We start from the raw sequence: 15859 nt of genomic DNA on the forward strand, positions 1-15859 counted from the left end.
TGTGTGTGTGTGTGTGTGTGTGTGCGCACCTGCGTGTGTTTAAGGATAGAGAGGAACATGCTGGGGAGAGCTGGAGGGAAATGGCAGAGAAAGGAAATACTGGTGAAATTAACTTCAAAAAGAGAATAAGTAACTGATGCAAGAAAACAGATTGGATCCCAAGGAGAAAAGGGGGGAAAGAATGAGAGTGCACAAGTTTGTGGGAGAACATTAGCAGAGATTGTAAAGAGCAGCTCGTAGTATAGGGACAGACACTGAAATCAGAGGAAAGGTCTACTTTAGAAGTTTCGTAGGTGGGAGGCTGGGAAGAATCACTATATCCTAAAGTTGTATTTCTAAAATGCATGAAGTTTGTATTCCTTAAATACAAGGTTTCTGGGGAAAAAAAAATCACAATCTAGGAGCCGGCGCGGTGACATAGTAGACTAAGCTTCCAACTGCGGTGCCAGCATCCCATATAGGTGCTGGTTTGTGTACCAGCTGCTCCTCTTCTGATTCAGCTGTCTGCTATGGCCTGGGAAATCAGTAGAAGATGGTCCAAGTATTTAGGCACCTGCACCCACACAGGAGACCTGGATGAAGCGCCCGGTTTCGGATTGGCCCAGCTCTGGCCATTGTGGCCTTTTCGGAAGTGAACCAGCAGATAGATCTTTCTCACTGTCTCTCCTTTTCTCTGTCTGTAACTACCTCTCAAATAAATATATAAAACCTTAAAAAAATGAAGTTTTGCTCTACAATAAGAATGTTATCTGCCCTTGGAGCCAGCACTGTAGCATAGGAGGGAAAGCCACTGCCTATGATGCAGGTGTCTCATATGGTTGCCAGTTCATGTTTCAGCTACTCTACTTCTGATCCAGCTCCCTGCTAATGGCCTGAGAAAGTAGTGAATGATTGAGGGAGACTGGATGAAGCTCCTGGCTCCTTTCTCCTTGGCCCTGCACTGGCTGTTGTGGTCATCTGGAAAGTGAACCAACAGATGGTCTCTCCCTCTCTCTGTAACTCCTTCAAAGCAAAAAGCAAATAAACCTTTAAATATATATGTATATATATGTATAAATGTGTGTGTGTGTGTGTGTATAATGTATATATCTGCCCTCTGCATCCACCCAGGGACTCTCTGAAGTGAAAAATCTGAACTACTTTAGCTGTTTTTCCCAGCTGTTTTCTTTGAATTTTATATCATGTTAAGACTGAGCCATTTGATCTGTGATAACTGAGTACCTAAAAGGAAATCAGTAGAAGTGAAATTGACACTTTGAGAAGCAATGACTTGAACAGCCCTGTCGAGAAACAGTTTCTTTTTTCATCTTCTTAGTACTGTTTGTTGAATTCTTTACTTAACATAGTTAATCATATATGTATAAAGTCAATTGAAAATAGATCAAATGAAAATAGTAAAAAATAAAGAGGAATAAGAGAGGGAGGAGGAAGTTTGTAACTAAAAAACTGTATAGTTCTGCATACATTCCTATGGACTTACTTCTTTTTTAAAAAAATTTTTTTTATTTATTTATTTGAGAGGTAGAGTTACAGACAGTGAGAGGGAGAAAGAGAGAAAGGTCTTTCGTCCGTTGGTTCACTCCCCAAATGGACCCAATGGCCAGAACTGCACCAATCCACAGCCAGGAGCCAGGTGCTTCTTCCAGGTCTCCCATATGGGTGCAGGGGCCCAAGGACTTGGGCCATCTTCTTCTGCTTTCCCAGGCCACAGCAGAGAGCTGGGTGGGAAGTGGAGCAGCCGGGACTAGAACCAGTGCCCATATGGGATGCTAGTGCCGCCGGCGGAGAATTAACCTACTGTGCTACAGCACCAGACCCCAGACTTACTTCTAAGGGTACAGTTTTAAAACTTGCCATGGGACCCCCCCAAATCCCATTAAGCCTGATGTAAAAATGCCATCTTAAGTGTTAAAGTGATCATATTAAGTGTTAAAGAGGTCATATAAATAGGATTAAGTGTTAAAGGGATTATATAAATAATATCAAGTGTCTGGTAATAATAGAATTAAAAAGGAGAGAATGTTCCAATATGAGAAGCAGTCCACACAGCAGATTCATAGAATGACAATCGCTCTAAATAGCACTCTGACATCAGAATTAGCCATTAAGGCATCTGGTCTGGCTGAAAAGCCCATGAGAACATTTCAGGCATGGAAAGCCAAGACACTGTGGCAAAAAAATGTCCTACATAAAGGATCTCTGTGAGTGAGACTCCACTGGAAAGAAGTGGCCATAAAAGAAGGATATACTTTTCTCTGAAGGTAGAAGAGAACTTCCAGTTTGCATATGGCCTTGTCTAAATACTGAAGGAGATTGTGAATTCAAAAGGCTTCCATAGCCTTGACAGCTCATGTCAAGAGCCTCGGGTGATCACTGATGTCATACATAAGAGTGTTAATTGTTAAATTAACAACAGGAGTCACTGTACACTTACTTCCCATGCAGGACTTCTGTCCTCAATGAGTTGTATTATGAAAATTAACTGTAAAACTTGTTCTCAAATAGTTTTGTGTGTGTGTGAAAATTATTGAAATCTTTACTTAGTACAGAGTTGGTCTTCTGTGTATAAAGTTAATTAAAAGTGAATCTTAATGAAGAATGGGATTGGGGATGGGAGGAAGGAGGAGATGGGATGGGAGTGGGAGCGTGAGGGCCGGTATAGTGGGAAAAATCACTATATTCCTAAAGTTGTACTTATGAAATCCATACTCATTAAATAAAAGGTTTCTTTTGGGGGCAGAGGGAGACTAGGCCACAAAGACCTTGAAAATTTGGATATACCAAAACAGGTAGGAACACCAGGAGACATCCTCTATGGAAGTTAGTGACTCCTAATTCTGAGATTAACTAGGTAGATTCAATTTTTAAAAATACAGAAATTGTAGGCCGGCGCCGTGGCTCAATAGGCTAATCCTCCGCCTTGCGGCGCTGGCACACCGGGTTCTAGTCCTGGTCAGGGCACCGGCTTCTGTCCCGGTTGCCCCTCTTCCAGGCCAGCTCTCTGCTGTGGCCTGGGAAGGCAGTGGAGGATGGCCCAAGTGCTTGGGCCCTGCACCCCATGGGAGACCAGGATAAGTACCTGGCTCCTGCCTTTGGATCAGCGCGGTGTGCCGGCCACAGCGTGCTAGCTGCGGCGGCCACTGGAAGGTGAACCAACGGCAAAGGAAGACCTTTCTCTCTGTCTCTCTCTTTCTCACTATCCACTCAGCCTGTCAAAAAAAAAAATACAGAAATTGTAAGGGAAGATGTGTATTTGAGGTCTTAATCATCTTGGTGAAATTTAGGAAAAACTCTGCTCCGAAGCTTTTCACCCTGTGACTCCCGCAGATCTTTCTGACTTCAGCATCAGCTCCACTCGAAGGTTTGTCTACATGCTTCTTACATCACGATTTGTACTTCATTTACTCTGCCTGGCTTATTTGTTTCTAAGAATGTTTTTATTGTAAGGGTAATATATGTTTGCCTGGGCTTAATTTTCTTATGTTGTAAGCTCACTGAAGACAGACACCATACTATACCTTATTGTAAAACAGTATCATGGCAATTAACAGCACAGGCCTTGGAGTCAGACACACCTGAATTTGCATCTTAGCCTTGCTGCTCCTCAGTTAAAATGCCAAGGAGTTTTGTGTGGTTGTTGTTGTTTAACCTTGTTTAGTTTCAGAACTCTCATCTGTAAAACTGAAATAGTAATAACTATGAGGCTTCTTCAAAAAGTTCCTGGAAAAATAGAATTAAAAGATAGGTTTACTTTGGTGCAAAATAATTGGGAACCCATGCATACAAGCAGTGTTCAAGAAGTTCACGGAAAATACATATTCTGAAAAAACTAGCCACAGATTTCCAAAATTTTACACCAAAATCAACCTATCTTTTAATTCCATTTTTCCACAAACTACCCAAAATTCCCCCATACCTTTCTCAGGGTAGTTGTGAACATTTAATGAGAAGATATGTGAAAGCGCTTAGCACAATAACTGGCAAACACAAGTATTCAACCCATGATAACTATTATTATGTGTATGTCTGTTTTATTAGTTGAATCATAATTCATGTAGCACTGAAGGAAGTGCTCAAATCTTTGCTAAAAAAAAAAAAAAAAAAAAAAAAAAAAAAAAAAAAAAGTATGGCTAAGATGAGAGAAGAAAACCATGAGAGAAATCCAGGAGCTGGCACCTTCGGTTAAGTGTACTTTTATTTTCCTATGTGACCTTAAGATTTGGGATTGTGGGGGCTGCTATGAGGTCTGAGGCTTGCTTCTAGCTCAAATGAGCCTTGCTAGATGTGGGGTAGCAGGGAAGAGTGTTCTCTGTTAGTTCTTGTGCCCCTCTGGGTGTCCTGAGCCTCTTAGGGGAATTCCAGTTCACTCTCCAGTTCCTCTGCCCACTTCCCCTCCCCTTGTCACACAGCCCTCTAGAGAGATTCCTAGCAATGGGAACTTCCAGTGACTAACCAGCACCTTCATGGGGGTCCCTGAGAGTTAGGGAGTTAGGGTTCCTCTTAGTCCCTGGGAGTTAGGGACCGCTTAAACGCCATCTCCTGCCTTAGCATTCCTTGTCCTTCCAGATCAAAACAGTCTCTCCTGCAATAGTCTGAGCATTTACTGCCCTACTCGAGCCCTAGCTTTATGTTGTTTCCTCCTGTGAACTGCAAGTTCTCAGGGAGCAAAGTCTGGGTCTGCTTCCTGTTGGATCAGTACAATGAGCTGTGCAGAGGTGCCCACATAATGACTATTACACTGAATTCCACTGAAGCAGGTCTTGGGGCTGCAGCTTAGAGCTGAGCCCTAGAAGTAGATCTTACCCTAAGTCGCTAACCTGCTCCCCAGAGTTTTAAGTTAGACGTTTGTGCTCTCTCTGACAGTTTGTTGTTCAAGACACATTGGACAAAGTTCCCAGTAATAGATTTCAAACAGCTATCAGGAATCCAGAAGAAAAGCTTAATTTAGGTAATAAATATTTACAAAATTTTAACATCAAACTTGTTTCTTTCTATAATTTAAAGTTCATTTTTCACACCACTTGGTTATTACATAAAAGCATGGTGGCATTTCAATGCCTGTAACAGCTGGAAATAACTGGAAAGAATTATGTCTCTGTTTGTTGACAGCTACCTTTAGCTTTGTTCTAGTAGTCACAATAAAGCAAGATTTAGTTTCATTGCAAATATGACTATTCTGAATCATCCAACGTGTTCAAATTTTACAGATTATAAATTTTTCATTCTCCAGGATCATTATCACACAGTTAGCAAAGGTTCCTGGCTAAAAACAAAATATTTTTTATATCTAATTCTTTGTTGAACTGAATTTAAGTGAAATAACATCTCAGGAGAAGTTGGCCAATTCAATAACTTGTTTGTCCCACTTGACATGGGGAAAAAAATTACCGTTTCAACTTCCTCAGTCTCTTTGGAGGCGTGGACCTTTTCATAGTCTCATTTTTGCTTGAAGAATGCTAATGTGTCTCCTCCTGGTTTCATGTGGCTTTTCACAAATCCGGCTAATTTCCTGAATCCCTCCGCCAGCCCGTCCCCCGTGACGGCACAGCAGGGTTGAACATACCAGTTCCGGTCACTGCAGAGCTTCTTCACTTTAAACATTCTGGTAATGTCCTCGGCGCTCAGAGCTCCAGGCACGTCTTGTTTGTTGGCTAATAGGACAACTGGCACGTGTTGAATGTGTTCATTCTTCAAAATGTGTTCAAACTCTTTGCGGGACTTCTCCAGGCGCTGTTTGTCAGAACTGTCCACAACATACACCAGCCCGTCAGTGTTCTCACAGTAGTAGCTCCAGACAGTTCTCATCTTTTCCTGTCCTCCGACGTCCCAGACTGTGAGCGAGAGACTCTTCTCCAACTCGAGCATCTCCACATTGAAGCCTATCGTTGGGATGGTGGCAATATCCTTATCAAGCTTTAGTTTGTAAAGGAGAGTCGACTTCCCAGCCGAATCAAGTCCCAGGAGCAGAATTTGGGCTTGCTTGGCCCTCAGGTTTTTGGAACTCAGCAGACCCATTTTGGGCTTTTGCGTTCTTTAAAGACCTTTTTCTTTTGGTGTGAGACAATATGTTGTTTCCGAGTCTCACGTGAGGCAAGAAGAAAGCGAATGCTTCATGCTATATTCCAGGAACAGGATCCTGCCCATATTTATATGGTGGCTTATCAACTTGATTATAGGCAAACAGAATTTTATTTGTAGTCCTAGCCAATCCTGAGGAATCCGTGGTGTGAATAACCAGCCAATGTCATAGTGGCTCAAAGGGGAAATTCTTTGTGAGTGAGTGTGGTGGGGCATGGCCTGTCCAGGTGATGCTGCAGTTTTGTTCCTTGGCAGATGCTAGGAATCAGGAGGAAACTGAAGGTTCAGACAACATGCACATCAACAAGACCTGGCAGCACAATGAAACTTAACTTTTTGTTTTAACTGAACTTTTAACTTTAAGTTTTCCCTTGAACTTTTTGTAGAACCTCTCTAGTTGGTCGGCTATCTTATCCTAATAGTAAATAAGTAACTAGGCTTCTTCTATCATGAAGAAAGTGTTTATCTCCACTCCCTCCTTAGTATCTTAAGTACTTTCCCTTTGTCCGGATTACTCAGTAGGGAACTTTAAACAAGCCAAGGGTATGATATCTGAACCTGACTCCCACAATCAGGTTATTATGTCTTTAATCTTCTAGGTAGAGAATTTGCAGTATCCACAACACCAACTTTTCAGGGGGATGTTTGTATTACAACACTTTTAAAGCAAGCAGTCTGGTTAAAGATCACAAATTGGATACAATTAACTCCTTCTTAAGTATCCATCAAAATAATGATAGGAGACTAAAAAGAACACACAGGGGCCGGCACTGTGGTGTAGCGGGGTAAAGCTGCCGCTTGCAGCAATGGCATCCCATATGGGCAGCGGTTCAAGTCCCAGCGGCTCCACTTCTGATCCAGCTCTCTGCTATGGCCTGGGAAAGCAGTAGAAGATGGCCCAAGTCCTTCGGCCCCTACATCCGTGTGGGAGACCCAGAAGAAGCTCTTGGCTCCTGGCTTCAATTGGCGAAGCTCTGCAGCTTTGGCTGTTGCGGCCATCTGGGGAGTAAACCAGTGGATAGAAGACTCTCTGCCTCTCCTCTCTCTGTATAACCCTTTCAAGTAAAATAAATAAATCTTTTTTAAAAGAAATAAAAAGAACATAAATTCATAAGAAGATGAGTAAGGGAGTCCATCAGTGAGATTTTAACAGTCTGGAAGATGGAAGATTATAGAGTAGGAGGATATGAGACTGGGGTGCTGGTACATAGGAGACAGACAAGAGAAGTCAGGAACAGTAAAGAGAAGGGAGAAATAAGGGACTAAACAGAGAGGTGTAACAGAAAGTCTACGTAAGGAACAGCACACACACACACACACACTACTCTTAATGAGGTGGTTAAACACCAGGCAAAAAACTGAAGGTTTTTTGTTTTTGTTTTAATTGAATGATCCCAGATAAAAAAGACCACCATGTTTTGAAAGTTGGGAGTTTCCATAGTATAAGGCCTAACTCAACATTCAATTAAACTGTAGCCAACTTGGTAGTTAGCAAACCTTACATGTATACAGAGTTACCAACGGACTTTTCAGTGCACATAAGTTACTTAACATAGAGTGCACCTTCCATATGAATGACAGTCACCTGAGGCCAAGGTAAAAATAAGAATGCCTTAAGAAAGCTTACACAGATGTAATGGAGGGTATAAAAGAACTTTTCATCAAGTCCTAATTAATAATTTTGTAGAGATTTCAGGAAACATTACCTCCACATAACAAGAAATACAAGCTATTTAAAGACTACTCAGGTCAGTGGCTGGCAGCAGCTTGGGGAGCCAGGTGGGCCACAGGCGTACGTAGTCTTATGCCTTCATAGTCTTATGAAGAGGAAAAAAAATGACAATCCAACGGGAAGTGGCTGCAACTTTCCTCTATACTGAAACAAGACTCATTTTAATCTTCCTCCTCACAGATGACAAAGGATTTTGTTTTCACTTGATGTCTCCAGTAAAATTGCAACTTTCTTACAATCCTATTGATTCTCGATTCCTGGTGCTGTGAAAGAAGTAAGGTAATACTCTTCTGCTCAGGCCATTGGGAAGGGCTCAGCCACCAGACCTGGTGGCTATGAACATACACTGATAAAATGTTTCAGGTCTCAAAGAAATCTTTACATTTCTGGATTTTCATTATTTTGGGGGCTAGTATTAAGACTTCTGGTTACACTTATTACTGAGCTGGAAAAAAAAAACTGTCAAACAAAGGAGTACTTCAAAGTCATGCAGAAAATACAAGATTGCCAAAAAATTCATGGAAGAGAGTAAGAAGCTACAGTGGATATTGAACAGCCATGGCAAGGATGATGAAAACATTTTGGACGCAGAAAATAAAAACCAGTAGAAGACCAGGGGAAAAATAAAACTGAAAATTGAATTAAAGAAGACTTCAGAGGGTAGTTTTTTATGTGCTTGTGAAAAACTGGAAAGATTAGCATGATATTTTGTGCTGTTACATTCCCCTAAAACAAAGCCAATATTTAAATCTTTCTGGCCAAAATACCAAGAATGACCTATGTATAAATTCCTGCTCAAATATGAAGATAAAACATTGTGTCAACCAAAAACATGTTCTGTTATACAGAAAAGCATGTAGGTATTTCAGATCTGTGTTGTAAATACAATTCTTTTCCTGTCTTAAGCAGAAGAACTATTCCTGAAAAGTTACTTATAAACAAACATACTTTTATAAAATGAATCACATTTTTCCTCACATATTGCTTGTCTCAGAGAAGCAATTGCAAGGGGACACTTTTGGTTATGACAAAATATATTACTGTGGTGGACACTGTAGCACAGTGGATTACACTGCTGCTTGGGACTCCACACCCAGTTTAAGTCCCAGCTCCTCCACTTCCAATCCAGCTTCCTGCTAATGGGCCCCAGAAGGCAGTGGATGATAGCCACCATGCTTGGGTTCCTGCAACCCATGTGGGAGACCTGCATGGAGTTCCTGGCTCCTGGCTTTGGCCTGACCCAGCTCTGGCTGTTGTGGGCATTTGGGGAGTGAATCAGTGGACAGAAGATCTATCTCTTTTTCTGTATCTCTGCTTCTCTCTCAGTCACTCTGCCTTCCCAATAAAAATAAATAAAATATTTTTAAATGAGGAAAAAGACTGATCAGAAAGTAAAAACAGAACTCCTAAAAATTAAAAATATGAATTCCAAAAATGTTAAAGATTGATAATAAGTTATAAGACAATGTTGAAGAAATCTTCCAGAAAGTAGAAGAGAGAATATGAAAGAGAAGATTATTTAGATTAACTTATAAGTTTCAAGATAAGACTTATGGGACTTTATTCCAGAGAATGGACAATATGCAAGAAGAAATTATCAAACAAACAATGTACAGCTCAATGAGTTATCCCAAATCGAGATTTTTCAACGAGTAATATGGGATGATTTTCTAAACTAAAAGAATGAACTCTTCAGGTTGAAAGTCTTCCCTCAATGCTTAATAATATGATTTTTAAAACAGCTATACTGAAGCACATAAGATCAATATTTTATTTTAGTTAAACCTAAAAAATTATTTTAAAAAATTAGGTTAAGTATTTTGAAAGCAGAGAGAACAATTGTGACAAAATTAGGTAAACCTTTTTAAAAATGAAGTTCTTAATCAACTCACTATATCTCTGAAAGCAGAGATACCATTTTTGTTCATTCATTCATTCATTCATTCAGATTGTCTACTGTGTGAACCACCAAGTGCTAAATGCCAAGGATAGTATAAAGATAGAATACACTTATGTGTTAAATGGCTTTCATTCAGGAAAAGGTAAAAGATATATAAGCAATTAATCATAATACTAAATAAAAAATTACAAATGCTGTAAGAAAAGAAAATCCAAAGTATTCTGGATATTCACAGATTTCTTGAGAAGGAGGGAGAGTATTTGAGAAGCCTTTCTGAAGAAGGTTAAATATTGAACTAGTCTTGTCGAGATTCAGTGGAGGATAGAGGGTACATTAAACGGGAGGGATCTGTGTGAGCAAAGTCTCAGAAATGAGAAAACATGGGATGTATGTGGAAAACCAACAGCATATGTAGTCTTTCTTCCTGTAAAGGAGTTTAACTGTCATGAAAAAAACCCTCAAATAAATTTAGATTGTAGGACATGATACAACAGATCTGAACTCTTTTTCAAAATATGTCCATGGTGTGAAATACAGAAGAAAAAAACAGAAGGAAGAAATTCTAAATTAAAACAGACATGATTTCTAAATATATTTTGTGATATTTGGTTAAATCATGTGTCCAAAATATTAATTATAAAAATGATCATGAAAATTGGAAAGATTTGATTATGAGCTGGTATTAGATAATACTGTTTATCAATGATAAATTTCTTTTTTTAAAGATTTCTTTATTTCCTCAAAAGAGCCACAGAGTGAAAGAGACAGAGAGAGAGGGAGAGAGAAGTCTTTCATCCACTGGCTCATTCCCCAAATGACCATATCGACCAGGGCTGGGTAAGGCCGAATCTAGGAGCCAGGAATCTCATTCAGGTCTCCCACGTGTGTACAGGGGCCTAAACCATCTTTTGATGGTTTCCGAGACACATTATCAGGGAGCTGGATCAGAAGTGGAACAGCGGGGACTTGAACTAGCACCCATATGGGATGTTGGTGCTGCAGATGGCAGATTAACCCATTGTGCCACAGCACCAATCCCCTATAAAATTTCTTAAATGCATTGGTGATATTGCTGTATAGGAGGATATCCTTGGTGTACAGAGATACGTGCTAAAGTACTTAGGAATGGGGCAAGAATTTGGCCTAGCTATTAAGGTACCAAGTCAGGAGACTCACAAGCCACGTCAGAGTACCTGGGTTCAATTTTCCCCTCCTCTCCCTATTACAGCTTCCTGCTAATGCCTCATCCCTGACACCCATGTGGGAAACCTGAAGGGTGCTTGATTCCAAGTTTCAGCCTGGCCCAGACTCAGCCACTGGGGGATTTGTGGAATAAACCAGCAGGAGGGAGTTCTTTCTCTGTTTCTGTCCCCCTGTTTCTGTCTCTGTCTCTTTGTCTCCTTGTTTCTCACATAAATAATATTAAAAAGAGTCTTACTCCTAATACTGTACAAGAGGAAAACAAATAAAAAATTAAGTCCTTAGGAGTGATATCAGCAACCTAATTTCAGTTGAATCAGCAAATGGAGCATGCCGGGGAACAACTGGTGAAAATATCGCGATAGATAACAAGTGGTAGATCTAGATGAGGGGATTAGGTGTTCATTGTATTGCTTTTTAACTTTCCTGTAGGTTTAAAAATTTTTTAAATAACATGTTGGGAGAAAACAGAATATAACTGAAATAAGCAAACCAAACTGGGCTACAGTCCATAGTAATATAGAGCAAGGAATCAGCTTACATACAGGGGAAGACTGTACTCATAAAGGTAAATTTAGGGGGGCCAGTGCTGTGGCACAATAGGTCAATCCCCCACCTGCAGCGCTGGCATCCCATGTCAGTGCCAGTTCTAGTCCCAGCTGCTCCTCTTCAAATCCAGCTCTCTGCTATGACCTGGGAAAGCAGTAGAAGATGGCTCAAGTCCTTGGGTCCCTGCACCTATATGGGAGATCCAGAAGATCCTGGCTCCTGGCTTTGGATCAGCTCAGCGCTGGCCGTTGTGGCCCTTTGGGAGTGAACCAGTGGAAGACCTTTCTGTCTCTTCCTCTCACTATCTGTAACTCTACCACTCAAATAAATAAATAAAATCATGAAAAAAAAAAAAAAGGTAAATTTAGGGACTCTGACTGCACTACCACGTAAGTTCTTCCCTAACTCATGTTTTTGATAACTTCCTTTTGTAAAACAAAAAGTTTAACATTTATTTCATATTAAAGTCAATGATAGCCAGCGCCGTGGCTCAATAGGCTAATCCTCCACCTTGCGGTGCCGGCACACTGGGTTCTAGTCCCAGTCAGGGCACCGGATTCTGTCCTGGTTGCCCCTCTTCCAGGCCAGCTCTCTGCTATGGCCCGGGAGTGCAGTGGAGGATGGCCCAAGTGCTTGGGCCCTGCACCCCATGGGAGACCAGGAGAAGCACCTGGCTCCTGCCTTGGGAGCAGCGCGGTGCGCTGGCTGCATCACGCCGGCCGCGGCGGCCATTGGAGCGTGAACCAGCAGCAAAGGAAGACCTTTCTCTCTGTCTCTCTCTCTCTCTCTCACTGTCCACTCTGCCTGTCAAAAAATAAAAAATAAAAAAAATAAAGTCAATGATATGTTTATTGTTGGTACCGGAGGCATCCTTTGATCTATTTATGAAGATGATCACACATATATATTTCTTCCCCGTTTCCCATCTGAACAAATGCACCGTGTTTTCAGGATAACCAAACAAAGTAGGGGCTAAATCTTGGATGACTATTATATACAAATGAAAATAAGACTCTCTGTCTTGTGAAAGAGAGTAAAATAATTTCTCTCTCAATGTTAATTTTTTGAAAGTCTACAAATGGTTCAACATCCTTCCCACTGTGCCAAACATCTGTGGATTCACCTGTCCTAGTGAAACCTGAAGAAAGTCAGGGCATTTGTTTTCTGTAAATCATTTTAAGATAATGCAAAGAAAGACAGGATTGTGAGTGGGCTACTGACAGGATTCCTGGTGTCACGGGGAATCTCTTTGTAAAACACAGGATTGAAAGAAACATGTGCATTCTATGTTTTACCATGAAGATGAGAGGCAAAGTACTAAATTAGAAGTTCAATTATGGGACCGGCATTGTGGCTAGCAGGTAAAGCCGCCGTCTGCAGTGCCGGCATCCCATATGGACACCAGTTTGAGTCCCGGCTGCTCCACTTCTGATCCAGCTCTCTGCTATGGCCTGGGGCTGCACCCATCTGGGGGACCCAGAAGAGGCTCTTGGCTCCTGGTTTTAGATCGGCAAAGCTCCGACCATTGCGGCCAACTGGGGAGTGGGCCAGCTGATGGAAGACTCTCTCTGCCTCTCCTTCTCTCTCTGTGTAACTCTGACTTTCAGATAAATAAATAAATATTTAAAAAAAGAAGTTCAACTATGTACTGTACTTACTAAGTATATATATAAAGGATGATATAATATATATAAAGTGATATATATAAAATGATAAACATATACTTCAGTGAGTTATCACAAACTGAAAATACCATGTAACCACTGCTGAGTCCAGGCTTTCTCACTTTCCTTTTCTTTTTTTTTTATAAATAAAAATGCAGACATCAAGTGTTTTTACACTCAATTGTAAGGAATATAATTTGTTTCCAAAAGACAGTCACTGTTTATCCTAGCTGAGGTTCTTTGGTGCTGTGAAGGATGAAATATTCCAGACTATGAGGCTTTACCAAGTGCCATCTCCTAGACAGAACACTACTTTCACACCGCCACCAAAGGTGGATGGTTTTTCTTTCCTGTGGGTCCATGGCACATCTGAGTTCAAATCTAGCCTCTGGCACTCACTAAGTGTTGAGTGGTGATAAAAAACAGAGATGCTGTGGTAATCACATCACATAAAATAAATGTGAAACACATCCCCCAGGCCCTGGCACACAACTAGAGTCTTCCTCTCTTCTCACAATTCTTGTGCATTAACTAACATTTAAAGATACCCATGCTTCTTAACTTTTTGCTTATGAAGAACAATTTCATCATTATGACAAGTATATTCACTGGGGAGGATAAACCACAGGATGCTGGACTTTTCCCCAGTGATCCAATATTTTTATCTCTCTCTACCTCATGATATTAAAAAGAATGGGAGGATAATGTAACACTGAGGGGTGGTCTGAAGTCCAGGTCTGGAGCTCGGGAAGGGCAGCCACACTCCTTTGTCTTGGTGAACAGAGAGGGCTCAGGGACAGATGATTCTGATATCTGCCTCTAGCCACAGCTGAACCTCTGAAAAGAGCAAGGAAGCCCCCAAAGCACTGGACTGTGCAACCGTCAACCTGCCTGGGCCCCTCTTCATTCCAGTGGAAAGAAAGCCAAATGGTTTGCATAGGTCTCCATTCTTAAAAGCTGATCATCACTCTTCAGATTCACCGTAAGTCTGTAATTCTTCATTCAACTTTACTAATAAGCGCACTCTATCTGCTGTTTTCTGAATAACTGAGGTTCACTCTTATGGGTTGAATCATTTTCCTATTTTTTTAAAGATTTATTTGTTTATTTGAAAGGCAGAATTACAGAGAAGCAGAGGGAGAGAAAGAGAGAGAGAATCTTTTATCTGCTGGTTTACTCCCCAAATGGCTGCCACAGCAGGAGCTGGGCCGATCTGGAGCCAGGAGCCAGGAGTTTCTCCTGGGTCTCCCACATGTGTACAGGGACCCAAGGGCTTGGGCTACCTTCCCCCTGCTTTCCCAAGCCATAGCAGAGAGCTGGATTGGAAGTGGAGCAGCTGGGACTCGAACCAGTGCCCATATGGGACACTGGCACTGCAGACAGCAACTTTACCAGCTAAACCACAGTGCCAGTGGGAACCATTTTCTTTAAAAACCTTTAAAAAATATTTTATACATAGTTTGCTATTTTAGAAAAGGAAGATTTCATTATAAGCATTTTTAAAAGTTAGGTATAATTTGGCCAGCGCCTTGGCTTAACAGGCTAATCCTCCACCTTGCAGCGCCGGCACACCGGGTTCTAGTCCCGGTCAGGGCGCCGGATTCTATCCCGGTTGCCCCTCTTCCAGGCCAGCTCTCTGCTATGGCCCGGGAAGGCAGTGGAGGATGACCCAAGTGCTTGGGCCCTGCACCCACATGGGAGACCAGGAGAAGCACCTGGCTCCTGCCTTCGGATCAGCGCGATGAGCCGGCCGCAGTGGCCATTGGAGGGTGAACCAATGGCAAAAAGGAAGACCTTTCTCTCTCTCTCTCTCACTATCCACTCTGCCTGTCCAAAAAAAAAAAAAAAAAAGTTAGGTATAATTTTTACATGCTTTACTCATTCACTCGCCAAGCCTCCAGCCAGCATGTAATATGTGTATACTACAAGGCAACGGTGACGTGGGCATTATCAAAACAGCCTCCATTTTCAAGGAGCTAAGAGTCTAATGAAGGAGATGGATGCCAATGTGGTGTGAACATTACTGTAAATAAGGTAATAGCCCATAAGGAAGCACAGAAGTCATCAAAAAGGAGAGCAAAACAGCAGTTTGTATCCAGGGAACTAGAAGCAGCTCTGTGATTCTGGAGTATAGGCAGAGGGGGCAGTTACTCCAATTCCTGCAAACTTGATTCCCCATGGGGAGCTCAAAGCTGCACAGTTTGGAAAGCAGAAGGAGTGGCAATGTGTATACAAGCAACGAGGTGCAAGCAGGATTTACCTGGGCAAGCAAGGTGGAGCAGCCACCCTGGTTCAGGCCACGTGAGACTCATCCCCTCCATGAGAGGAAGCTCCAGCGATGAAAGGTGACAGAGCTGGGTCTGCACAGCCACTTCTCAGACATGAATGTCATACTCCTTTCCAGTCTCTCTGGAGGATCAGAAACCCAAGTGGTAAAAAGACACAGCAGGGTAATAGCAGTGATGTGTGCTTGCTGGGCTTGTTAGGACTTCACGCTGCCCCCAAGGAGAAGGGGCAGCAGTGGGGAGATGCTGGTCAGGGTTAAGGTTCTCTCATTCCTCTTTTCACTCCCCTACCCTCCTCCAAGCTCCTTGCTTTCCTCCTTTCTCTTTCCCCTTTTCAATTTGTCGTACTCCTTTTTTTTTTCTTTTTTCTTTTCTATTTGGTTAGGTTAGGTCACTGAAAAAATAGTAGCCAGGAGCAATTACCATTTTAAGTATTGAACCTTTATAATAT

General features: G+C 41.7%; 1 protein-coding gene and 1 pseudogene across 1 annotated transcript; one reads left to right on the plus strand and one right to left on the minus strand.

Annotated features, from left to right (window-relative positions):
- Positions 1-5436: 5436 nt before the first annotated feature.
- ARL14 (ADP ribosylation factor like GTPase 14) lies at positions 5437-6015 on the minus strand. Its single transcript, XM_062178246.1, has one exon. It carries the CDS (start codon positions 6013-6015, stop codon positions 5437-5439), a length of 579 nt encoding a protein of 192 aa, XP_062034230.1.
- A 1899-nt stretch (positions 6016-7914) lies between these two features.
- Positions 7915-8514, plus strand: LOC133751623 (B-cell receptor-associated protein 29-like; annotated as a pseudogene).
- Positions 8515-15859: the final 7345 nt, after the last annotated feature.

The sequence above is a fragment of the Lepus europaeus genome, chromosome 2 (genome assembly GCF_033115175.1).
Source record: "Lepus europaeus isolate LE1 chromosome 2, mLepTim1.pri, whole genome shotgun sequence".
NCBI classification, from domain to species: Eukaryota; Metazoa; Chordata; class Mammalia; order Lagomorpha; family Leporidae; genus Lepus; species Lepus europaeus.